Source organism: Bombyx mandarina, chromosome 11, assembly GCF_030267445.1.
Source record: "Bombyx mandarina strain Sakado chromosome 11, ASM3026744v2".
Classification (NCBI taxonomy): domain Eukaryota; kingdom Metazoa; phylum Arthropoda; class Insecta; order Lepidoptera; family Bombycidae; genus Bombyx; species Bombyx mandarina.
This window is the reverse complement of record NC_143218.1, coordinates 13,413,031-13,440,404: the sequence shown is the minus strand read 5'-3', so window position 1 is coordinate 13,440,404 and position 27,374 is coordinate 13,413,031. Positions and strand designations below refer to the sequence as shown.

Sequence of the window (27,374 nt, the reverse complement as noted above, 5' to 3'; positions counted from 1 at the left end):
TACATGACAATAATTTATTGATCGATTTTTAGTATACATATAATAAGTTTACCAGAATGTTTCTTTATTGTGATACAGTTAATAGATTTACTCAACTATGATAATTTTCCTTTAAGCTAAATATGTATTTCACATTTATTTTCAAAAATAACGCTCTGCAAAATATCAAAAATATATAATGCAAATTGATTTATAAATCGATTACATTTTCATTATTAGATAAAAGCTAAAGTTATTTTACATACATTAATAAACGTCCAAAAATATGGGCACATGACGTTATCGTATATAGCAGATTTCATTTTGATAATATGTAGTATAAATTCTATTATAAGCCAGCCAACGAATGATATTTTAGTCATCTGTCAACCAAATATCTGAAGTGCAGTCTCCGCCGGGGTATCTAGAATGAATAACAAAATTAACATCAATTAAAAAGAGAATATTGTCTGGGTTCCGAAATTTACTAATCTCCAGACAAAATTCAATCTATAAAAGTATATTAATTTTAAGAATGATCCTGCAAAATTAGGTTTATTTTTGGCAAGCACCGAATAAAATTCATGTTGCTCGTTAAAAGACGTTCGCAAAGAACCAAACGTTTTTCTTTAAAAAAAAAATATCTAGACCAGCATCATTAATGAAACCGACACAACACAAAAAGATCTAAGGAAACACACTTTCAAAAAGTTGTAGGAAAGCGGTCGGACGTTTTTAAAGTTACCTCATTTCGTGCGGCAACGCCGGCCCGTCCGGTTCGGCCCCGAAGTCTACGAGGAAATCCGGATCCAACTTCATGCCTCCATTCACAGTATCCACGTCTAACTTTACTAACCACCCGCCCTGGATGAACAATGGAAAAGTAGGTTTCATGGGCGGATATGTTTTGTACCGATGCAACACTTGACTTGACTCTCTAACTGTGGACTCTCAAAATAGAAACATATTTTTAAAACGAAAACTTCTTTAGCACTGCTATTATTAGAAACTCGATAAAGCGAATACGTCACTCTAAAAATAGACAAATATCTATTATAGAATTTAGTCGACGATACAGCGAGATAGACTACTTCTGGTGGTTTCTTTTCTATTATATGTGAATTGCACAATTATTTTTAGCTTTTATCAAAAGCTATCAATTTGTTTACAAAAAACTCAACATTCAAGTGCCTTAGCTTGGAGCTTGTTACATACTGGATATACAAATGTACTGCTGATAGTTCGGATAGTAATGTATTATAGGTACATGAGAAGATATCCTGCCGATTTTTGCCGCGAAGTGTTCCAACTGGAAGGGTGGGACAGCCATTATTACAATTGAGACTTTCTTAGTCCTCGTAATTCAAGTGGATATCGACATTCACATTGCGATGTCTACGACTACTATACCACTACTGTATTTAGTAGTTTTTTAAGTATTTGTTAATTTATGTTTGGTGAATTCTCAGTGAGCTGATGTATGTTTAGTTTAGTGAAAATACTCATGGTAACGAGATCCCTACAATTAAGTTTTGTGTTGACAACAGCGATGCCAAAATATTTGCTAATGCCCCGATGCGTGCGTTACATGGGGAAACATTTGCGCGGAAATCAGGGCTTAAGTTATGTATTATGCAACATTTAATACCAAACAGGTCTGTATTATCACTAACCAAAGATCTGTTCAATGTGGTTTCTGTGTGGAAAATAACTTTAAGCCCACGTAATATCACGGGCTCCGGTAACCACTAAGTGGGCTGTAACCTCATTTCGCGATTTAAAACCTTGCCCAGAACAAAATACAAATCACTTTTCACACGACAAAACCAGGCCTTCCAATTTTATTTAACCAGCTCAGATTTTCAAGCTAACGTAGATAAAAGTTTCGTATTTTACAGACGCACAATTATCTCTGAATATTCTAATTGAACCAATAAATTTGGTACATTTTCTTGTAATAACAATTGTTTCTTTGTTTCTTTCGGTAAGCCCCGAAGGGAATCCCTTTAAGTGACAATTAAGAAGAATAACGTCCTTTCCTAAATGTCTAATGATGCAAAATGAGATTCGGATGCCTGTCATAAAATACAAAAAATCGTCCACAGTAGACCGGGTTTAAAATTACATCTGACAGCTATTTGTATGACAAAATGTGGTGGCTCGTGAATAATTCATTAATCAGAGATGACAGAGGCCCCACAGAAGAAATAGACCTCAAAAACATAAATTCGTATATGTACTGCTTTAAAAAAATTGTAGAAATAAGAAACCGGTTGTAAGCAAGTAGCAAAAACAAAAATGATTCGTTTTGTTACTGCTCGACATGTGTGTTGTGTTAAGTGGTGACGTCGCAAGACCAATACTGCCATCCAATTTAAACCATTTACTGGTGGTAGGATCTCTTGTGAGTCCGCAAGGGTAGGTACCGCCACCCTGCCTATTTCTGCCGTGAAGCAGTAATACGTTTCGGTTTGAAGGGTCGGGCAACCGTTGTAACTATACTGAGACCTTAGAACTTATATCTCAAGGTGGGTGGCGTATTTACGTTGTAGATGTCTATGGGCTCCAGTAACCACTTAACACCAGGTGGGCTGCGAGCTCGTCCACCCATCTAAACAATAAAAAATAAAAGCCATGATGACTCCGAGGCTTTTTATTGGCCTTATAGGCAAACAAACATACAGTAGTGAGTGGTTATCGTCGCTCATGGCACTTGAGCCAGAGCCAAATGACTGCCTACTGATACAATACTACCCCTACTTTTTTCTGAGGTTAAACCTCCTACAAGTTCGCCGCGCCTAGGAGACGCGCGTAGGATTTGGGACTGGACGGTCCGCAGATATTGGAAGCGGACCGTGGGCCAAGGCTGGTAGAGCCCTACCCACTAAACTCTCCCTTGAGCGTCTAATCTGCGAGGTCAGAAACCGGACAGGGTAAGGGGGCTACCACAGTCAACACTGCAACCAGACGTGCGGCTCACCCCAAGGACGCCCAGCCGACGGAGTTCAGAAGTCCAGTCCAGTCAGAACCAGCCTGCCAAGTCGGCATAGATACAATAGCCCGACTGGCAGTATATTTTTCCCCACCAAGCGCAATAAAAATGTTTCTGAATCTTCACAAACGCTTGTGTGTATGTAGCATTTAATAATGGAAGTAAGTTCGACATTTTTCTGCTTGTAATGTCGAGAATGTTCGGGATATCTGAGACACAAAAGATCCCAAGGAAGTGATATTAGAAATGAACAAACATTTATTTGTTGGTAAAAACGTTACTTGTACTTACCGACAAGTATGCTTTTTTGAGATCAGTATTTTCACATAAAGAAGTACTTCTTATTCTGACTATGTACTTGTTGAAAGAAATGGTTTGAATGCTAGCAGTGATTTATAAAAAAAATTAACATTATGAATGTTTACCTCTTCAGCCATTTTAGGGTAAACTTGTTTATCCCAAGGTGAGTATAGCGACGACGAGACATACAAGCGTTTTCCATCCAATGATAGTTGCAACATTTGTGGTCCACCCTGGAGGATCTTGCCTTTGACTGTTATCGGTTTTTCAGAATTCTAAATATAAAAAAAAATGTAATGAAACCCAATGTTTTCGAACTTTAGACAGACTTTAAAAAAATTTAAATTATTAACAAAAATAGCACACAAAACTTCTCTGGCTTTTTTTAGAATTAATACTAAAAGTAAATTATGAGAGAAAAAACAACGAAATTAATTTATCAATATTCATAAAACGAAACGTCGAAAGGTCACGAAAGATTACAGAAGCGTGAACGAAAATGTAATTTAACAAACAACAGACGGCAAAAACTCAAATGAAAAGAATGACACGGGGAAATGTAATTGCGTCGAGTCATGGGACGTTCATTTGTGCCGTTACGAATTCTTATTGAGAAAGATGGAATGCTCGCCTTTAACTCTTCCTTGTCCAGGATTTTCAAACCTTCAGAAGCAACTTTCCCTCCGAGATGCACACGACTTATTAACTTTGGGTGCTCCGGATTCGATATATCATACTGATAAACATCACCGTGTAGCCAGCACGAGAAATATAAATACTTGTCGTCCAATGATAAAAGAATGTCAGATATTAAACCTAGAACAAAAAGTTAATGGAACTGTCATGTTCCAGCGAACAAAAGCTCTGGATTGAATCGAAGCCAACGCTTAATATCAGATATTCGTGGCACGTTTTAGCTATACTCTACTTTTAGAACAAAGTGGCAGCTTAGATCCTGAACTTAAGGATAATTAAATATCGATAAAAGTCGAGTCGACTTTAAGTAAAAAAGACTTCTTGGGTAATAAATAGGTTGAGACGAAAGTGTCTTAACTGAGAGTTAACGTTAGAAAAACTAGAGTAAACGAAATAAAACAAATAAAGAAGCTACCGTTAAGTTCCGACTCGACTCCATCTTTGAAAACTTTTTTAGCCGGTATGTCGATGACTTTATCTGCTTTCCAAGTTCCTTCGGCAGTTTTGTAGAATCTATACAAACAAAAGAAAATTGAAGTCGAGTAACTAGTAAACTTAGTAATTCCTATTATTTGAATTCGTACGATAGTGATGACAATAAATGAGGAGTCTGAGAAAAAATGTCATCTATTTCGAGTAAATTAACTTTTACAATATAAAATACCTTTACAATTTAATCTATTATTTAGGAAGTTTCAAATACTGTCTAGTTTTCGTGGTCATGAACGACTAAGGTGTTATTTGTAGATGTTTGGATATTTTCAATCAACACCAAAAAACGAGGAGATTTTTTTTTTCTTTAATTTGTACGCCTTAGCGTATGAAATGAGACTTATTTAGCAACGTTTATACATAAGCTATATAAACCTCAAGCTCAACAAAATAAACAAACAGACAAAATATGTCCGTACCTGTAAACATTGGCCTGGACTGCACACCCAACAAATCCTTGAGCGGATTTCGGATCATGAAGAAATCTGATTTCCAATGGAGCACAACCCTCGCTGTCCAGATCTATAACTTGTTGTAGTTCGCGCGTTGACCATTTATAAACATTTAACTTTGTACCATATCGCTCGGGGTCGGATATATCTTCTGCGTGAAATCCGCTAAGAATTTAAGTGTAAAACAAAAATATTACCAAGGAAGAATTTTAATTGCAAAATAAAGAAAGTTCAGCTGAATTTTAGTATTAACTTCGTTTAATATTATGATATAATTTTAGCTATAATTCCACTCCAGGAAATGATACAATTAATTATGTATAACGTGACACCGCGAGAGTTTCTGTTCATAAATGTTATTACGAAAATATCATATGATATCTTGATATTACCATAATATCCTTAAGGCTGACGCTCTAATAACTTTAGCAAGTATAATCCTCATAAAGCGTACGAGATTATATTCAAATGAATTAACTCGTATATTTTAGTAAGTTGTTGCTTTAATATTTGCCTAAACAAGCTTTAGGATATCAAGTTTATAGGGTAGAAGCTCGATCCCGTTCAATTTACAAAAAATATGTGACAGGTGTTTCCAAATTAATAAGTAAACTTAGTTTCAGTAAAATGGAGAAATATTTAAGTTATATTACTAATATCTATTTAATATGAATTAATAGAGTGAGAATACCTTTTAAAATATTTCGGAGTACCCCATTCTGAGGAAACCATAACATCATGGTATGGTTGATACCAAAAATCGTAGCCAAATTTAGCAAGTTTTTTCCCCTTAGTCCACGTTCCTAAAAACCAAACATAGTTGATTCACAAGTATTTTCAAACTAGAGTGTTCTTACCCTCCGTCAAATCACGTTCAGTACCCACCTGTCACTTCCAAAGTCTTCGAGTCGATGAGCACAAAATCCCCCTTTCCGTTTTCGTTTTCATCTCCCATCGTTGAGATCATAATTTCGCCGGTTGCCAGGCAGTGCGTCGTATGCGGGAAACTGCAGTTGAATGACCTCATCTTTGAGCCGTCGATTACCTAACGGTAAAGATATTTTGGATATTTGGATTGGATATTGGAATACCTTTATAAGATGATAAAGAGAAAAGTAATTGAGAAATCCCATATAAGTTCCTAACATTTTTGAGCTGAACTTATTGGATAAACATTTACATTAATTCAAGTACTCATGAAGGAATTGATAGTAGATTATCATAGTAATAATAATAAATGAGAGAAAAGCCACACAAGATCACCTAGCATCAAACTAGGATTCCCTGTACTATGGGAACCAGAGATTGATATACATCTATTCTTCTTCTTCTCAGTCGTGTCACTCTTGACAGAGTGGTCGTGATCTTCATGTAGTTATATATACTAATATATAAATCTATAGCGGTAATTTCGGAAGTTTCGTTATAACTACTGAATCATGCATCCGATTGACTTGAAACTTGGTATCCATGTAAAAAATACATGTACTTAATGGATAGGGTAATATTTATATAAGTGTTGGACTCCCTACACCAGTTGGGGGGGCGTTAATGATGAGAACCTTTGTGGGGGTGAGAAATAATAATGTTAATTTTAAATGCCCAGCGAAGCGAACGGATACAGCTAGTACTTATATACGTTTAAATAGAAACATACATATATAAATATTGATCATCCCGACAGAGCAAATAAACCTGCTCATCACACGAATGTTTTCGAGATAATCGAACCCACGACCTCCGTCCCAGTAATCAGGGGCACTAATTACTGCACCGCCGGTCAGTCAATATAGTACGTTACATCTTCATAGATTTTAACATACATACATATGCATACATGAAAATGTCTGGTTCCCCAAACTCTTGCACAAGCTATTAATATCTTTAATCCTTATTTATTTTTAATAATCCCAATAGAGAGAGTAATATTACTATTTTATCACGGAAAGTACTCGAGAAAGACTCCATGAAAGCCAATACAATCGGATTGCAAGCTTCATGAGTAGCACTGTTAGAAGTTTCTCGATGTATCCTGAATGAGTTCGACGGAAGGCGTGAGTTAGTTGCGAACTCACAACCAAAGCTACTGATTACAATAATTATCGCGTTGGATAATGATTGATATTCTTCGGAAATGTTTCGTGGTCTTCTGTTTAGATAGGTTAATTTCCTGAACAGTTGCTGTGATTAGATAGTTATTTGATTACTCTGATTTTGTTGGATATTTATAACTTTTTGGCGTAGCATTTTCATAAATCCATATTTGACGGTTTTGGTCATTGGGTCATTAAGCTTTGGCTATAGTGTGTTTTCGGTTCGTGCAATTAAATAATTTTATTTGTGGATCGTAACTTCCAATAGCATAAGTGGCTACTTGTGGCTAAAGGCTCTAATCGCATTAGTTTTTATTAGGAGTTTATTGAGAGATTCAGTCCCAAAAAAAACCTATAATCGCATTTCAATCATTCATCGTAATCGAACAAAACCTCAGAAGCATATCACGATTTTATATTAGACGAAAATCGCCGAACACTGATTGTTTTTGTGGTTGCATTCTTCTTCTTTTCCATCGCTCCCTCGTTGCTGAGAATCGTGACTCAGTTTTAGCTTGTCGACTGTCAGCCTCCATCGGTTCCGGTCAGTTGCCTGGTGTAGTGCAGCGCTAAGTGGTCCGCTGGTTTGCTCGGAGATCTGGTCGGACCAACGTTTGGGGCTCCGGCCTCTAGGACGTTTTCCTTCCACTTTTCCAGTGACAAGGTGCAAGGTGCATGATTGTGGTTGCATAGGCAAATGAATTTAAGGTGACCTAATTATAAGTTGATATCGGAGTCCATAGATCTCATATAGTGATAGGCTGTCACCAACATTGACAAATGAGGTAAAACTCTCAATTTGGTCGTATAGTGATTAGCCCATTTTTCAGAGTTGAACGCATAATCGCAATAACAAACCGTAAAATGTACCCTTCCACGAATAAATATATGTTTGTTGAACAGCAAATATATGTGTACTGTACTCATATTTTATAGCTCTTGGGATCGAGCTTTTAAATAACTTCAGACATAATACATAAGAAGCACAAATAAAATTTTAAATCTTGAATAGAAACTTAATGGTTACGTGAACCGACGGTCCGAATGTTGCTGTCCGGTATTTGTCACCATTCTTCTGTTCTACTCATATTATAGCTACCGCCACAGACCTCACAGCTCAAGAGCAGCGGATTCATTCGCGAAGCAGCTTCTCTTGAGCTGTTAGGTCTCCTTTGGAGGCGCTCGGGTAGCTGTTAGCAAATCCCATCCCTCCTGGCTGAGCCTTTGCTCGCCCACCTGTCCTGGTGAAACTGGAAAGGCCTCCGGGCCACCAGTAATCCTTCAATCATAAAAAAAAAGCAGTAGGCGTATAAACTGATTTTATTTATGAAAAATTTAATTACGTTTACGATCTTTTGACTTTTGTGTTCTATTTGAGATTAACTTAAGCAACAAAATAATGCGGCTAAATTTGTTCAATTCATAGAAAAGTGAAAATTTACTTGTTAATTTAATTACTCTTTTCAACTTTTAATGAACTCTTGACTTTTGAATGGAAAAGATGTTGTTATCGTAGAAATAATGGTTAAATTTTAATGAAATTTCGGCTAAGTATTCATTAAAGCAATTCGTGAGCACTTCAAATGACGCTAATATTCCAATGGTAATATTGACTTGACCAAATTTTACTCTTTCGTGTGAACACTGAGCTCGACTTTTGTTATCGAAAACCAAATCCAATCTATCAATATGGTAAAACAAAGATTTAAACAAAAAAGAAAACAGACTCAACAAAATAAAACGAGAATGTTATCAATGTAGTCGCAGTCAATTAAGTACGCTTTTTTTATTAGGTTCACACAACTGGATACATAAACATTGACCCTTTTTACATAAAAAAAATACATTATAGAATTCACCCTTTTTGGGTGTGAACACATATTGCTTAAGAGCGCTTGTGCTTAAGATAAAAATATGGTTAACTAATATTAAAATTAAGACAAAGAAAACAAAAAAAACAAAAACAAAAAACTGCATATAAAAACATACAAAGAGCAATCAATAATAAAAAGAGGGAAAGTAATGTTCAATAGAAATCAAAATAAGTGTGGTTGGTCTACAGCTCGGTGTGGATCACGGAACTTAAATTTATTTTAGGTGAGGCTAGAGAAGCATGGCAAACAAATATGTCGATTTCATCACGTATACTATTTGCCAGGGAAGTCATGCGATAGGCAGGAGCAGTGCTGGCCAATATTACTTTTAATTTTAAGGCATTATTAAGGATAATTCAAAAGCTCTAAAAGCTCTTGGCCAGATCTTATTAAAATTCAAATGGGATTAAATGAGACTGCTTCCAAAAAAAAAAGCAAAAAAATACTTAAAAAAACGCAGTCGGGTTGAGAATCTATTTCTTTTTTGAAGTTTAAAAACGAATTGTATGTCCACATATTTCTCATTTAAATTATTACTATGGGCGGACGATATGATTTCCTTTTTGGCTGTCTTCGAAAACCCGTTTCTTGTGCTGAAAAGCAGAGTTCACTTCTCAAATAAATGTAGTACGAGTTAATCTAAGTTACACTACGTTTGGTCTTTTTTCTTTGAACATGCCGGTCAATGCAAAAAGCTCTAAGTGAAGCTCGCTTTACTTTCATTGTTTTGTTTAAGCGTCGATAAGAGGATAAGCTACAGCTACACACAGCCTACTTGATATGCGGTCAAAACATATAAATAAAAGTTATATTTTCAAATAAAATCGGTCACCGTCTGTAATGTTGATCCTTAAACTAAAATATATATGCATCCTTATAATTAATATAAAAAATAATCCTTCACAAATGATTAAAATTATGAAAACAATCATATTATACAAATTTGGTTACGATTATTTTTCACAAATTTCGTTGAGAACATGCCGGTGGGTGTTTAACGCAAAGTTTAATGAGATGAATTTTATCTAATTAAAATATCGAAGAATCTCTTTATGCGTACGTTCATTAAAATTAATTCGGGAAGAGAATACTTACAAATTAAAAAGAGGCTTCTTTTGTACCTACTTTAGAAATTTAGATTGTTGCCCTAAATTAAAACATGCAAGCATTCATGAGTATTCACTGTTGGTAGCATATTATCGATCCATTTACATAACTGCTGCTTATTTGCTAGTGTAGGTTATAAAAAATAAATGCAGAAAGGTTATAAGAAAGATATTTGAATTGTATTACGGAATTTTATTAATTATTATTTGATGCATACATAAATAGACGAGAAAATTGTCAGTTAATTTATTTTTCTTGTCAACATATTATCCTAATGATATTGAAATCTACATATAACACTAAATTGTTATCCAAAATAATTAATGTGATCTCATAGCTGAGTTGTTAGCTAGTTAACTAGAATATTTGTTATGTAAAGCAGCGAATTAAATCGAATTAAGCTATCTGGAGACATTTGGAAGGTAAATAGAAAATAACTGGCTCCTGAGTCAGATAAATGGCGTCCTTATAAATCTGCAGTCGGCCTTCGTTTCGAAGACTTTATTTTATCCAACGTAATTTTATTTGACAACGATATCTGCACAGCCTTTCCATTATATTTCTAATCCGGAAAAAATTTAAACACTTTGCATTTTCTTAGGATCATGAGTTGCCATAACACTGTCTTAGCCATAAGTTACTACCCAATTTGTAGATATATCATTGCGTAAATTTGCTAACCAGCAAGCGCTGTGGCATATTTATTATTGCAGTTACACCCGCTGATGCGATAAGACACGTACAAAATTTTACGTTAGAATTTTTTTTCTTGTTTACAAAACGTAGTCATATACAGCGTGATGCGGCAAAAGGCGTGACACCATCCTTTCAATTGATTAACGTACCACTATCGTTATAGTAGGAATGAATAATGTTTGACATAAGGTAAAATTCTGAGGGCAGATAAGTGGAGGCCACATACTCGAAGGTATTGTTCGAACAATAACTAGACAGACTCTATATTATTATGAGATTTTTTGAGATGTAGTTCACTAAAATGCTGTAAACTATAATTTACCAACATAGCAAGGGTACTCTGTATTAAAGTTGTATGTCGTCGGTATATAAGTCGACATGCCCTGAAGGATAAGACGCTCAAAGTACTAGCAGCAAACAACGCGTCTATTCGGGTGTTCAAATCCCGCATTTAAAAAAGCATTTTTTTTTAGAAAATTCATATTGGTTAAGTATTCGCGAATGACTTTCAGGATAAACAAATAGTATCGTGTATTCAAAATCCATCACAACATGTAATTAATTTATAATTATTGGTAGTGGGTAATATGGAATAACAAGTTATAATAAGGGAAGTTCACATGAAAATAATAAACTCTAGATTCAACCGTATAACGGCGAATATCCAAGAAAATACAATTAATTAAGTTAATAAAATCAACATTCGAATCTAAATATAGGCAGTATCCGTAAAACTTTATACCTACCTAAATCATAAATCATACAAACTCTATTATAAAAGTATTGTGAGACACGATATTTCGAATAACCATAGCTACCTTATGCAATCGAGGCTTCCTAGGATCGGTCCCGACGTCAACGGCGTAGACATTGCAGGAATGCAATCCCGGCATTATGAGAAGGTCTCGCTTCAGTGCCGCGTTGTCATGGCAACTGGAACAGACATTCCAGCCGCTGTGATGCAGTTCGTCTCCTGTTACTCCCGTGTAGGTGCGGTGAATGACCTGAGTGCCAAAATTCAATTGAATTAAGTCTCATGATCAAATATTAGAGCTAGACTAGCCATACTCGCCCGCTTCTCTGGGCATTTAAAATTAACATTATTATTTATTGTCATTATTATTAGGCAGTCCAACACTCATATAAATATTATCCTATCTATTAAGTACATGTATTTTCTACATGAATACCAAGTTTCAAGTCAATCGGATGCATGGTTTGGTAGTTATAGCGGAACATCCGTAAAAACCACTGTAGATTTTTATATTAGTATAGATGAACCCAAATTTCAGTTTAACTACGACCGCTAAGTACGATTGGTATTTATAAAAGCACTTTATAAACTTAATTAGCCACGAACATTATTAAACATGGCTTTAAGAACAATGCTCAGATACAAAAGATTATTAATATAAAAAATTATGTAATATTTAACATTGTTACTATTCTCGTTATCGTTCATTATATTGAGTTCACGTCCTATCAAATTGAAAAAGGTCAAGCACTTGACCTCGCCAGATCATTTGGAGAAAATTGCTTAATTTCTCGGTAACCTACTTGAGCCATCTACGATAATGCTCTCTCTCCATTTTTAGCAAATATCATTTTCTCTCGCAGGCACTTAATTAGTTCCTGTGTGCTACTAGCCCAATATTGCCCAGCGTAAATTCTCCTTTATTTGACCAAAGGGCAACAAAAATACGCAATTACTGGACTTTGGTATTAGAGAATAAACCCTTCACGTCCTCAATTCAGTCCTGGGATATCGTTGGGAGGCAATAACGTCTCGGTAATCCTGCAGGATTTCAGGATTCAGCTTGAAACTATTATTGTATACTACACCATTGCAATACCGTTCACGACACAGAATTAACAGCCGGAATGCGATATATTGTGTGCGAAAATTTCTTCTAAAGCTTACACTACTGTGAAATGTTTCCAATTAAGACGGAGAAGTAGCGATTTTTTTATTGCCTTCCTTGGCAGATGACCATACAGCCCACCTGATAATAAGTAGTCACTGTCGCTTATGGACATCAGCAATGCTAGGACAGCCAAGTTGCTGCCTAATGCTAAGGACTCTCTGCAAGCCTGTTCAACAAAAACATTTCATAGTGCTCGAGACACACCGGGTAGAAGAGTTAATTCCTGGCGTAGCGACCTTGATGTAGGGGAGAACGGTGCCCTGGCGAAGGAGTGATTCGAGCGTGGGGGTTCCAATCTTTGCCTTCCGTCCTGAATTCATGGTCTCGTTTGAGTTAACGAGACGGGTTTGGCGAACCCGTCCTACGGCTCACGAATTGTGGAGACGCTCCGCCCGGCTTTGCGGACTGGGTGGGCCGCAACCAAGGACGCCTCACCTTTCTGCTGACGCAGGTGCTCATCGGCCACGATTGCTTTGACCGGTACCTGCACCGCGTTGCCATAGGAAACCGACGGCGCAGTATCACCACTGCGACGACCGCGATGAGAAGGGCACTGCGGACTACTTATACACTTGCGCGCTGCACCGCCTGAGCAGAGCAGCGCGCCGCCCTTGTTGTGGTTATAGGAGAGGATCGTCGCTGCCGATCGTCGTGGATACGATGCTCGGTAGCGACACGTCCTGGAAGGTAGTGCTCGACTTCTGTCATCACCATCTCGCAGAAGGAGGTGGAGGAACGAGAGAGGGAGAGCTGTTCGCTCTCCGCACGGATTCGTCACCATCGAGCCGGGGGCCGGAAGAGATAGTACGAGCGTACGTCCCGACCCATGTAGGAGGCGGCTTCCCCCTGGTGAATATCATGGGGCGACCTAGGGGGTTAGGGATGCGCGACGCGCTACCAGCACTCTAGCGTGCTGCCGAGAAGTAATATCACTACCATTATGAAAAAGAGCAATCGGTTGGCGGTGTACCGTGTCCTGGCCCAGCAGACTGGTTCTGGTCCAATTGGGTATTCCGGGATACCAGCGGCACTATCAGGGCGGCCTGACGGCCTACCGTACCATGACGGCTGATGTTATAGCCTTCGTTCTTCGCCTCGAAGGCTCCGTCGGCCGGGCGTCTTTGGGGTGAGCTGCGCTGTCTGGTTTCAGTGTCGACCGCAGTTACCCCCTTACCCCACCCGGGCTCTGATCTCGGGAGGGGTTGGGGCTCGAGGTCCGCCCCCCACACCTGCGGAGCAGTTCTACGTAACCCACGTACCCCCTTGGCGCGGATACGTAGTGGGAGGTACGGCCCTCGGCCCAAAAAAAAGGAGGGGGTTCATTCGAGAGGCGGACGGTACTTGAATATTTAATAAAAGGAATACTCGTTGTAAATCGGAATTAGTCTCTTACTAAGATTTTATCAATGTTCTTGTTTTTCTATATATAATATTATATACATAAATAAACAAGGTTTATCTAATTTAAAAAAAGATGTTATACTTCGAATATCCCAAGTTCAATATTATGACATTGAGAAATCGATAACAATGAAGCACATCGAATTTAAAATGATAGCATTTAGTATTTAAATTCAATATCATTATTATGCATTGCTTTTCTCTCATATTCAAGCTTACTTCAAAACATATTTCGTTTTGACGTATTTAATTTAGGTGAAAATAAGTTTAGCAAACATGATTTTTTATTTTAACTGTAGGTTATGTGTGTGTTAATGTTATAATATTCTAAGCCGATAAGTTTTTTAAAATGTTTTTAATGCTCTTCGAGAACCATAAAATGAACCGCTTGTTTCGCTAATGTATGCAGTAGGTATTTATAATTGTGTTAGCATTTATTTTGAGATTAATGTATGTGCTACTTATATTATGTTATGTTTTGTGCTGACGTATAAAATGTTGTTACAGAAGAAATAATAAAAAAAATTGAGGATCAGCTCACGGCCACTTGGTATGAGAAATCACTGGATCTCATACGTGAACACAACCTTTAGATATTTGAGTTTAAAGTCATACTTCAAACCGAAACGCATGAGTACTCTGCAGCAGTCGTCGCAGTGTTGAAGTCGTCGTGGCCTAAAGGATAAGACGTCCGGTGCATTCGTGTTGAGCGATGCACCGGTGTTCGAATCTCGCAGGCGGGTACCAATTTTTCTAATGAAATAGGTACTTAACAAACGTTCATGATTGACTTCCGCGGTGAAGGAATAACATCGTGTAATAAAAATCAAACCCGCAAAATTATAATTTGCGTAATTACTAGTGGTAGGACCTCTTGTGAGTCCGCGCGGGTAGGTACCACCGCTCTGCTTATTTCTGCCGTGAAGCAGTAATGCGTTTCGGTTTGAAGGGTAGGGCAGCCGTTGTAACTATACTGAAACCTTAGAACTCATATCTCAACTCATATCTCGCATTTATGTTGTAGATGTCTATGGGCTCCAGTAACCACTTAACACCAGGTGGGCTGTGAGCTTGTCCATCCATCTAAGCAATAAAAAAAAAGCAGAAATAGTAAAAATCATGGTATTATCTACGGTATTCAGTAAACGTGAACTAGAATGGATCAATTTTCAACATCAGGATCCACGAAAGGCGTAAACCATTTGAAACGTCAGAACTAATATAATGATGATGAATGATACCGTATGTGATTAGTAACACGTAAACTACGCACCTGGCCGTATGTTGGGGATTTAGAATCAACGTCCACTGTTGCAAGATAGTCCTGTTTGTTTTTGTTTGGCCGAACGCAGACCACGTAAAGAAGTTCTTCTCTCGGTCCATTATTAAATGCGTCTAATGGTGACGCATACCCTGGTCCTTTACCTGTCAAAATTAATTGCATGAATTGATTGATTGTAAATTGTCGTTTATAAGTGGTGAGAATGTGATTTTATTGCGTTTTCTAAACCCACTTTAAATTGTGGTTGGACCTCTTGTCCGCGCGGGTAGGTACCACCGCCCTGCCTATTTCTGCCGTGAAGCAGTAATGCGTTTCGGTTTGAAGGGCAGGGCAACCGTTGTAACTATACTGAGACCTTAGAACTCATATCTCAAGGGGGGTGGCGCATTTGTGCTGTAGATGTCTATGGGCTCCAGTAACCACTTAACACCAGATGGGCTCTGAGCTCGCCATGAGCCATCTAAGCAATAAAAAAAACCATGTAGTGTTTCTTCGTGTATAAATATTTAAACAATTGTGACTCATTAGCATTTGAGATTTTGAGAAAATGCACACAGGCAGGTGATTACAACAAAACTTCTGGACACGGTTTGTTCGGCTTGTTCATTCGTGGACCTCTTTTACAGAACTTTTGTCCTTTAATAATTGGTACGAAATTTTAACTGGGTTATAGTGCCTCGGACATTTCACTCATTAAGGCACAACCGATCCGAAATTCTTAATGATTTTTTAATCTTCATTCACATGATTCGCTGTGTTGATCGCGAAATGTTCTATGAAATACGAATATTTGTTGAACCTTTTTAAACTGTCATCTTTTCAAGTTGTGGTATTTTACCATATACTAAATTTTCTAGAAAGTTTGACCTCAATAAAAAGAAACCACACGCGACCGCACACAAAGCGTTTCGTGTTCAAGATGATTTCCAAAGTCGTCCCTAATGAATTACGACAGCGAATTTCATGAAAAATCTTATTCATTGGAAAACAACAGCGCAATTCACCAATACGAAATCATTTTATCGAAGCGAAAACAAAAAAAAATCGTTTTCCCATTACGAAACGAAAGATTTTTCTGTATTTAATTTCCTTTCAATATTGTTTAACAGCACTCAATTTTCTCCCGAATTCCCAGTTAGGAAGGACTGTCGTCACCAATAAATCTTCTGTAGGCAACAAAACATAATTTTTCCGTTTCATAATAAGTAAGGGGAGCGTTGGAATAGGGGAACAGGCCCCTTATTAGGTAATCATGTCAGGTGATTCTTGCATATAGATTGCGTTTTGCAAAATGTAATTGCATCAACATATTATAATTCAGTCAGCTCATGTTGTTCATATAAATATTAATAAGTAATCATGCGAATGTTTTGCTAATAAAGTTATTCAGCTTAGAATTTTAATTAATAATGTAGTAGGTACGCTAAACTATTTTAGTTTTTACAAATAATAAATAACTGTTTGAAATCGAATTTTCAGAAAACAAAATTAATAACCTTGAGCGTTCAAATTCAGTGTTATGGCAGACAATTTCACTAAATGTCGTAATTTTACTGCTTTATTTTTAAGGTTCACTTTTTTTTCCTTTACTTTGTCAAAAGGCGTAAACGTTAAAATGATGATTAATATTCCGACAAGTGCTGGAGATTTCTTTGAACGAAAAAAAAAAAGGTTTTATCTAAGCATTTAGATTAAAGTCAAGAAGATTTAAAACAGCGCGTTTCAGACAACTCTTTGATGCTATGCCTCGAGCTACGAAAGATAACTTGCAAGCCTCTTGATGTATCTGACACTGTTTTCGCGATCCCTTTGCTCGTAAATTGTCTTTTATTAGTTTGACAAATTTAATGTCAACGACATCCTCTTTGATTTAAGCAAAGCATAAATTGAGCCTGTTTCCTGGTAGATAAATACTGCTTTCCTAATAAAACGATTTTATTGATGTTCGGTTCCGAGCGAAAACAATTGTTTTTTCCAAAATTAAATAATTATGCGATAATAAAATTAAATATTTTATTAGGATATCTGTGAATTCTGAAAACTATAGATGAGAAATCGTTTACAAATCTAGAGTGTAAAATAACGGTGTTCTAAATTCAAAATTGTGATTTATTATTCTGATAAGTAGAAATTAATTTAGAATTTTTATTTTTATTTGTTTCTCTATGCGGCGCTATTTAAATTACGAGAAAATAATGTCCTAAAATTTACTTTAAAAGAAGTAAGGTTCTTGGGAAGACGTTTAAGGTATTGCTTTGATGTTCTTCTACCTCGAGGCGTGAATGATAAAATTCAAACGACCCTACATAAAGTGTTGGATTTTGGGGGTTCTCTGAGTTTGATAATAATTCCTATTTACGTTGACGATTGACCCCCACGGTCAAGGACGGTGAAGGAATAACATCGTGTAATAAAAAACAAACCCGCAAAATTATAATTTGCGTAATTACTGGTGGTAGGACCTCTTGTGAGTCCGCGGGGGTGGGTACCACCACCCTGCCTATTTCTGCCGTGAAGCAGTAATGCGTTTCGGTTTGAAGGGTGGGGGCAGCCGTTGTAACTATACTTGAGACCTTAGAACTTGTATATCGAGGTAGGTGGCGCATTTATTTTGTAGATGTCTATGGGCTCCAGTAACCACTTAACACCAGGTGGGCTGTGAACTCGTTCACCCATCTAAGCAATAAAAAAATTATTAATTATATGATTAGAGCAAAAATAGATGAAAATACATACAACACGAAAATATTGAAATCACAGTCTAATGAATTATTGACAAGTAGAAGATGAAGCGATGCTTAATTGTTCTGAAATCTTCTTTTCTGCTATTATAATTATATGTAAAGAAATTTTATTCTGCCTTTTGATTCAAGACCATAGCATCGTATTTGCCGCAGCTACAACCGACTTGACAGAACAATTTTACATTACCGAATTTTTTCATTAATTTGTAAGGAGCCCTCGACTTTGCGTATGCGAAGCACCCTTTAGACATTTTTTGTCGCTGTACATTCTTACCCGGTCCTTTATTCCTCTTATCACGTGACACGGTCGAATAATCTTCTCAAAGGGCTGACAAATAAGAACAGTAATTCTGCGAGTCGAGCCCAAGTTTAAAAGGCTGAAAATAGTCTTTTCGATATTATTTCTTCGTAGCTATTATTAAATAAGAAAAATATTTTATATTATTGCTTATTTAGAGCTAGGATTTATTAAAGTTTTTGGTTTGTCCCTTTCGATCGCGTTACTAAAACCATACGGGCTTATTAATGAAGTTTTTTCGTAGCTTCAGCTTGTTTCTGCCGTATAATAATTAGTTTCGGTTTAAAGGGAAGGCGTTATATAGTTGAGAATCCATTGACATATCGCAAGGTCTATGGAAACCGACAAAAAATATGCCCTAGGTTACTAAAAAAACGGTGTAGTAATCGCGTACTATGTCTTTGGCATAAACAGTGAAGTCGTCGTGGCCCAAAGGATAAGACATCCGGTGCATTCGTGTCTAGCGATGCACCGGTGTTCGAATCCCGCAGGCGGGTACCAATTTTTCTAATGAAATACGTATTTAGCAAATGTTCACGATTGACTTTCACGGTGAAGAAATTACAACGTGTAATAAAAATCAAACCCGCAAAATTATAATTTGCGTAATTACTGGTGGTAGGACCTCTTGTGAGTCCGTGCGGGTAGGTACCGCCCTGCCTGTTTCTGCCGTGAAGCAGTAATGCCTTTCGGTTTGAAGGGTGGGGCAGCCGTTGTAGCTATACTGAGACCTTAGACCTTATATCTCAAGGTGGGTGGCGCATTTCGTTGTAGATGTATATGGGCTCCAGTAACCACTTAACACCAGGTGGGCTGTGAGCTCGTCCACCCATCTAAGCAATAAAAAAAAACAGTCACCCTTAATAAGGAATGTTTGAATAGTATTACGTAAAATATTTTTTTGGAACGAAGTTCCTTATGGGACGATACGGAGGGTTACCCTAACCGGGAAAATATGTCCGTAACGTAAGATTTTTATTAGTAATGCACACAGTTAACTTTGTAATAACGTGTAATAACGTATGCAAATAGCCGTGAATGAAGTGTACCACAATAAGTTCGCAAGTTACCGAATAACCGTGGGTTGTTGCGAAACCTCCAGTTTTATTTTCTTTATACCTCGAATAGAACTTAAAATTAATATTTTTATAATAAGGAACTTCGTTCCTATTCGGCGTCCCACGACAACACACATCTTTTCTTTTTTTGCTCCTATGTGAGGACGAGCTCACAGCCTACCTGGTGTTCAGTGGTTACCGGAGCCCATAGACACCTACAACGTAAGTGCCGCCACCCAGCTCGAGACATAAGTTCTAAGTCTCAGTTTTAACACTACAACGGCTGCCCTACCCTTCAAACTGAAACGCATTACTGCTTCAGGGTAGAAATAGGCAGGGCGGTGGTACCTATCCAGTAAAATGAGAAGATGTGAAAATTTTAAACCTGAAAACCACCGATCGCTTGTTCAAATTGATTTATGGCTAATACGTTATCTAGTGCATTATTTATCTAATCTGTTTCAGTCAATCTGTCAATAGTGGTTAAATTTAAATATTGGCATATAGATTTCAAAACGTTCTCACATTGATTCGCTTTTTTTTTGTTGACTCATCCGTGATTAAAAAAAAAACTGGATTAGATTATGTTTGATAATATGATTCCAAAAATATGTTTTTTTCCACAAATTAGCTTGAAGTGTTCGGGTCTAAAGATAAGTCTGTAGGGACACAATGTATATTGATAAAATAATGAAAATAATCTACATACGTTATTATGTGCCTAAAACAAACAAGGACTTTCTCCTGCTTTACAGATATCAAAAATACACACGAGACACGAACAAGCTTACCCAAACCCTGAGACCTAATGAATATTCTACCTACTAAAGTCCCCTCCACAGTAGTTATGGTCACTAGAAGAACCAAGAAAGCGTCAACGTAAACAAAATTGCAAATTTTTTTTCCACCTATGCTGATAGCCTTGAGAGGCTATTTCAGCTTCGCCAAGACGCGTAGGTGAGCTCACGGGGCTCAAACCGGGAGTGTTGTTAACACTGACCCTAGCCAGAGCAGTGCTTCACAGAATCTACCACCGGATCCGAAACGCGACACACTGAGAAGATCCGGTGAGAAACTCAGTGGGCTGTGTCTATGGGTTAATTTACTCGTCGAGCTCTTCGTCGCAAGCGACGGGTTCGGCGAGGACGATGACCGGTGCTTGAGGTACCTAAAAGCACCGTTAATGAATCAAGTTTCTAACATAACCTTTGAAATATTAGTTAGGAAATAATAATACATCTCATGTTATCTTAAATAAAAAATCCAAAGGGTCTTAAAATATAAAAACTTATTTGTAATCACTTGAGAAACATGAAAGTTTATTTTCGTTTTAAACCTTGTACTTGAATACCCAAAAATTAGCAAAAACCATGTTATTAAATAAAAATAGCTATCATTTTACGACAATCACAAGTCACTGTACCCGTTAGTTACGAGAAAAATTGCTATTATTTTAACACAATTACAAGTCACTGTCACCGGCTACAACACTAGCTTTCTGCCGATAAAATGTTAATTAAACAATTGATCAACCAATTATTTCCACCATAAAAATACTGAGTGATAAAACAAAAATGAATCATTTTGCGTTAAAAAAAATAACTCACAACAAGACATGACTTCCAAAATTAAATTCACAACACAACAAACAACTAGCCTACAGAATAACCGAACGACTAGTGAATGAACTGTGAACTAAAACAAACACAATAATATCTGACGTTCACTTTCCTGTACCTACTTCTTTGCATATCGGTCAATAAAATCATAACATCACAAACCACAAAATAAGTTAAACGACTTTAAGCTCAATCGCAAAGATCAGAACGTTCATATTTAATTAAAGTATATTAGAACCGAACGTAGCGGATACTGTGTGTACATGACAAGAAAATAAACATTACGGGTGATAATAAAATATGTTCCTATATCATTTTCGCTTTAAAGTGTGAAAACCAATTTATAAAGTTTTTAATTATTATTGGCGTACGAATTAAAAATGAACAGACATATATTGATGGCGGTTTTAAAAATTACAGTTTGTTTTAAACTTCTAGTTTTAAATAATTTTTTTTATTATTGCTTATGTGTGTGGTCGAGCTCACAGCCCATCTGATGTTAAGTGGCTACTGGAGCCCATAGACATCTACAACGTAAATGCGCCACACACTTTGAGATATAAGTTCTAAGGTCTCAGTATAGTCACAACGGCTGCCCCACCCTTCAAACCGAAACGCATTACTGCTTCACGACAGAAATAGGCGGGGCGGTGGTACCTACCCGTGCGGACTCACAAGAGGTCCTACCACCAGTAAAATATATATATTATATAAATAGTAAGTATATAATAGTATATGCTTAGTTCACGTTTTTTGTCTTTGCTCATTTATTTATACTTTTTTTATTGCCCGGCCCTCTGCCCACCTGATGGTGAGTGATTGCCCATGGACCCATTTGCTTTTTTTTTTAATTTGTTAATTGCATAAATTAATGAACTGGCTCCTTGGTGTTAGATGATTAACTGCACCTATATACCTTACAACTTATATGCTCAAACGCAATTTAAGACAGATGAGTGCTTTTCGGCAAAAATACGTAGTATTCGATCTTATATCGCATTGCGGGTATTCACATGACATGTGTATAATCGGGTATTCGGTAGCGAAGCTACTGCATCACACTGTTAAGTGATAAGCAGAGGTCATAGACATCATAAAATCGCGTGATTACGCCCACTTTGATATGTTATATGAAAGTCATATCTCTTCATTAATTCCATCTATGTTTTGACACAGAAAGAAATGATATCCCGGAATTCACCCGTACATTAAGCTCTAGCAGATGAAAAATTATGGGACAACAGGGGTTCGGAGGGTTCAGGTAGTTCTACTCGCATCCTTCACCCGTTAAATATAAGCTGCAGATGTAGTAGCAGTAGCTAGAGGTGGCTTAGGTCACGTACATACCCGGATCCCGTGATAAATATCCGGATAGACTTTAAGCACTGTAGGATTTACCAACCTAAAACAAATCGCATCCAAAAAGAATTACTATCTAATTATAAACGAACATTGAGATTGACCAATTTACTAACAGCATGTTCCAGAGATTTAATAACTTAATAATAATACCTAAAAGCTATATTCAAGTAACATCGTATATATAAATGTAATTAATTCACGTACATTAAGGCTACGTGTGAAACTCGTTAATCACGGGGTACGTGTGCGGAATACGCCTTGACAAAAACAAATTGCAATCTTTACCTTAACGTAAAGTAAGAGCAATATCAGAAAACGTTCTCTCGTTAATACTAGCGGGCGGGCGAATACAACACAATAATACTGTGACAAGGAAATAAGACTGACATATGGGACTTACGTGCTCCGCGGACTAAAATCGACTGCATTCGTTACACTTTAAGAAGATGCTACATAAAATACTTTTATTGTCAGTTTAAAAAAATAATGTTCTTCATAAACGTATTATTATACACAAAACTGTTTATCGTACAAACTATTTTATATAAATGTTTATTGGTGTGATAAATATTTTCTTCTTGTTTTGCGTTTATGTGAGTGCGGCGCGTCTTTCATAATACGCTTCAGGCTGGCGTGCTGATGAAACTCGTGCCGTATTGAAATGTGCCTGCTTATGTTCTTGAATAGGATGTGCCACAACGCTTTGTCCTTGTTCTTCCACAATAAATCCGCAGTCTTCTCCTCGATCCTTCGTATATTTTCCTCCAGTCTCCTGGCTTTTATTTCCATTTGTATGAGCGAACGGGTCGTATTTGTCAAAAGGCGGTACAGGTATTCTTTTCTTCGTGTTTTAGTCGGCTCCGTTGCGTTCGCATTTATCATAGACTCGTATTCGATGTCCTCGGGCTCCTGAATTTCGTGCGGATTCGTGAGCTGCGATTGTTTGCTTCTTTTTCGGAGAAATACTCCCGTTAGGAACACAGCAACCACGAAACTGAATAACATGAAAAGTTTGCCGTGACTGTACGGCGGTCTCGTTGTAATATTCATCTCCGAGCGATTTTGATCTCATAGTTTAGCTGTATTGTATAGAGATAACATTGTTTGTTTGTTTTACGATTCAAACAACGAGTCACGTGGCTTAGCGGAGCGCGAGCGGCGCCCTCTCGCGTCCCAGCCGAAAGCGACACTGAGTGAAAACACACCGCCCCACGTCGGCGTTCGCACCCTACGAATTTCCCAAATGACTTTTCGTCTTGGATGTGGGAACGGGTTCTTTATTTGGATGTGACAATCAAACAACTCCAACATGATTAATAAGGTTGTCGTATAATTGAAAAAAAAAGTGTATTGATTGTAATATTAGTAGATATATTATTTATGTAATGTTAAAGGTAAGTTAAAAGTTATAATGTGTATTCATCATACGTTCCATTACTTGGCCGTCGAGAGATGTTACTTCTTTTGTTTAACTGATGAAATGGATTACATCAATTGGCACAATTGCTAATTAAGCCAACCACTGTGCGAAAATGAGTAACATAGTAACGTCTCATGAATGTATCAAAAAAGTTCCGAGCATCCAAAATTCCCACCTTTTTCCACTTCAACAATACTCAAATTAAAACACTGTCTGAAGTAAAGGACAATGTGTTTACTTTTCATTCAAACGAGGAATATACGTAGAAATCTGTATGTAGGCAGCGGCTGGGCTCTGCCCTTGGCATTGCTGAAGTCCATGGGCAACGGTAACCACTCACCATCAGGTGGGCCGTATGCTCGTCTGCCTACAAGGGCAATAAAAAAAAAAAAAAAAAAAATCTAAAGCGTTTCCTCCTGAATTTTTCCATTTCAAAAGGTGATTTTGAGTTTATTTCTCTTTAGTCGCCTTCGATTAAACTTAATGAAATTAGTACTCAGTATCCAATGTAATTTTTTATTATGAAAAATTTTAACTTGTTTTCTGGATTTTTTTTTTTTTATTGCCCTTGTAGGCAGACGAGCATACGGCCCACCTGATGGTGAGTGGTTACCGTCGCCCATGGACTTCAGCAATGCCAGGGGCAGAGCCAAGCCGCTGCCTACCGCTTAATACTCTCCACAAGCCTCGTTTGAAGAAGGACATGTCATAGCGCTCGGGAAACACCGTGGAGGGGAGCTCATTCCATAGCCGGATGGTACGTGGCAAAAAAGACCTCTGGAAACGCACTGTGGATGACCGCAGTGGCTCCAGGTAGTATGGATGAACTCTACTCCGGTGGCGGGCGGTGTGATGGTAAAAACGAGATGCCGGTATCATCTCGAACAATTCCTCAGTTTGTCACATAAATATTATTAGCGCCATTTTATTTAAGACTCATTTACGTTGTTAACGCTGGCGACCTTATTAAGACGTCATAAAATTATTCAAAAATGTTATTATAACATTTTCCTGGAGCTTTATACATTTTCAGTGATAACTTTTACATTCAATTCTTAAAACTGTAGTACAATTGTTGGCTCTTTGTTTTTGTCACAGCATTATCGACTTACCTTTGCTTTTTTAATTTTTTTATTGCTTATATGAGAGGACGTGCTCACAGCCCACCTGGTTGTTAAGTGGTTACTGGAGCCCATATACATCTATAACGTAAATACGCCACCCACCTTGAGATATAAATTCTAAGGTCTCAAGTAGGTATAGTTACAACGGCTGCCCCGCCCTTCAAACCGAAACGCATTACTGCTTCACGGCAGAAATAGGCAGGGCGGTGGTACCTACCCTTGCGGACTCACAAGGGGTCCTACCATCGGTAATTTGTTTATTTTTTCGTGCTTAACACTATATAAAAGGAATCTATGAAAATCTGAACCGTGCTATCAACAATTTTAAGTGTTCCGTTTGTAGAACTACCCAATAACAACGTTCCTATGTTTGGTCTACAGAGAATTAACCACCACAAAATATTCTCATATTTACTATGGCATCATTAAAATTCTAATGAATTCTAATGAAATGATATTAGAAATGAATGAAATTCAGCTCTAATGAAAAAAAAAGACGGCCAATACTGTTCAGTCACGAACCATATCTTACAACCCGAATGCTCTTCGCAATCATGAAAGCCGCCGTTAAATCTTCTGAAACCGCAAGTTACTCAATCGGGTATTGTTTCGTTCCAAACAGAAGGCAATCTTGAAGCTTTAAATTCTAATAAAACCGCGGACCCATGCAGTTCATTGGTCGTGTTGTTTCAGCACAGCTGCCGGCCAAAGATAAGCGACCCTTTAAGATCCTGGTTTTAAATTGATTTTTGGACAGAGCAGCCATGAAATATTTAACATTTTCCCCTTTTCTAGAGTAAAACAATGAAGAAGAACAATGAAGAAGTGTGTTTGTTGAATAAACCAATAGTTCTCGCTCTACTTCGAGTAAATATTCTTGTATCTTAGTTTTTTAATTGATTTTTTTTTAGACGCAAGAACGAGGTTCTATTATGTTTTTTAAAGACTATTTCGCGCTTTAAACTGAAGTATATGACTGCTTCGCGGCAGAAATAAGCATAATAGCAGTACCTACCGATGCGGGATACAATACGCCTTACAATCAGTAATCTGTTGTGCTAACCAGTTGTAATAAGAAACTGTACATTCAAATGCTAATCTGGAACTCGTCAAGTAAATCGTAACCTACCTAATCGTGCACTCATTTTTCTTAGCTTTTCATCCACTTATTTTGGATATCAAACTATAATAATATAACTCTAAAAGTCGGTACTGATACGCTGAGATTCGCTCAAGATTTACTCAGTTCAGACATAAGTTATTGGTTACCTTTTAACATGAAAAATTCTAGAACTTCACCGGTAATATAAAGGATGGCTTTATAAGTTTTCCTAGAAGTCGATGATATCTCGGTATCGATTGTATTCTGGATGAAAAGAATCATTTTTTCACTAAGTCGAAATCATTGATTTGTATTTGTTTTTGTCTTGGCCTACGTGTTTTTAAGGGAGATCTGTAGATAGACTGTTTTATGTGAAGTTTCTCGTAGTTTGTGTCGTAATAAAAATACGACAAACGAATGTTGCGAACATAAAGTTTACGCCGTAAAATCCATGTTCGCTTGAAATCTTGAATTTGTTCAATACTTTTACAGTGTGATTAGTTACTTTATTTTTTAATATAGATTTATCAAAATTTTCAAATGATGATTTCTGGGTCATTATAATAATATTATTAATTTAAATTAAACAAACTGTATACTTGTATAGTATGGAAAAGTCGTTTATGCGATTTTTTTCTGTTAATCTATATATTAATACGTAAAGCAAAACTTTGTATCCCTTTTTACGAAAATAGCGCGGACGGAGGAGTATAAAATTTCCCACACTTATAGAGAATATAGAGAAGAAGTGACAATGATAATTTTTTTTTTTAAATAATGCATAAAATATACATTAAATCAATAAAGAAAACATTACAAAATCTACCATTTATTTGACACATACGCATGCATACTATTTGTTTATTGTCAAACTTTTCTTATTGCATAAAGTCTATGGTCAAATTGAGAATGGATTAAATATTGTTTGTCTTTGTTAGTATTTGTCTAAAGTGTAGTTTTGGCGAAATCTGTGATTATAGAAGTATAATAAATAGTCTTTGACAATAGAACCATAATAATGTTCAAACTTATAATTTCAAACAAATATAGTCGAATTTCGACTACTGCGGAACCACTAGTATTATTAAATTTAAATAAATATTAAAAAATATGTGACGCATGTCAAAATCGTCTTATATAAAATTACAGGTAATCATCATATTTTTATAGTGTTTTATTCAATTATGAAACATCGATGACTATTAAAAATTAAAAGAATTATATTGTAGGTCCGCGGATCTGTTGAACACAATTTCAATATCCTACGGAGTTAAGTTTTGGTACAAAAATATTTAATAATAATGGTTCCAATATTTTCGTGATAAAATATTGTACGTTCTGATCACGTGGCGTTTATA

The 27,374-nt window shown here is 36.9% G+C and overlaps 1 protein-coding gene across 2 annotated transcripts; it reads right to left on the bottom strand.

The window, feature by feature from the left end:
- LOC114247540 (methanethiol oxidase) lies at positions 1–23,553 on the bottom strand. 2 transcript variants are annotated; one of them, XM_028180529.2, is made up of 11 exons: positions 22,771–23,553; positions 15,281–15,432; positions 11,500–11,685; positions 5,797–5,956; positions 5,603–5,714; positions 4,879–5,076; positions 4,383–4,480; positions 3,903–4,087; positions 3,397–3,546; positions 725–843; positions 1–403 (listed from the first exon to the last, which is right to left on the bottom strand). In XM_028180529.2, the coding sequence occupies exons 1-11, from the start codon at positions 22,796–22,798 to the stop codon at positions 355–357; spliced, it is 1,437 nt and encodes a 478-aa protein (XP_028036330.2). In that variant the 5' UTR covers positions 22,799–23,553; the 3' UTR covers positions 1–354. The 2 variants fall into 2 exon arrangements, with proteins under 2 accessions (XP_028036330.2, XP_028036331.2); XM_028180530.2 differs by lacking the exon at positions 22,771–23,553 and adding an exon at positions 20,997–21,145.
- Between the last annotated feature and the right edge of the window lie 3,821 nt (positions 23,554–27,374).

What these genes read in the sequence shown, in the direction of transcription:
- LOC114247540 (XM_028180529.2), bottom strand. Translation starts at nt 22,798, where the DNA reads ATGCAGTCGATTTTAGTCCGCGGAGCAC. An exon ending in GGAAGCCTCGATTGCATAAG is followed by an intron (nt 5,957 to 11,499) that starts GTAGCTATGGTT and finishes CTTTACCGTTAG; the next exon opens with GTAATCGACGGCTCAAAGAT. An exon ending in GTCCAGGCCAATGTTTACAG is followed by an intron (nt 4,481 to 4,878) that starts GTACGGACATAT and finishes TTGTTTGTATAG; the next exon opens with ATTCTACAAAACTGCCGAAG.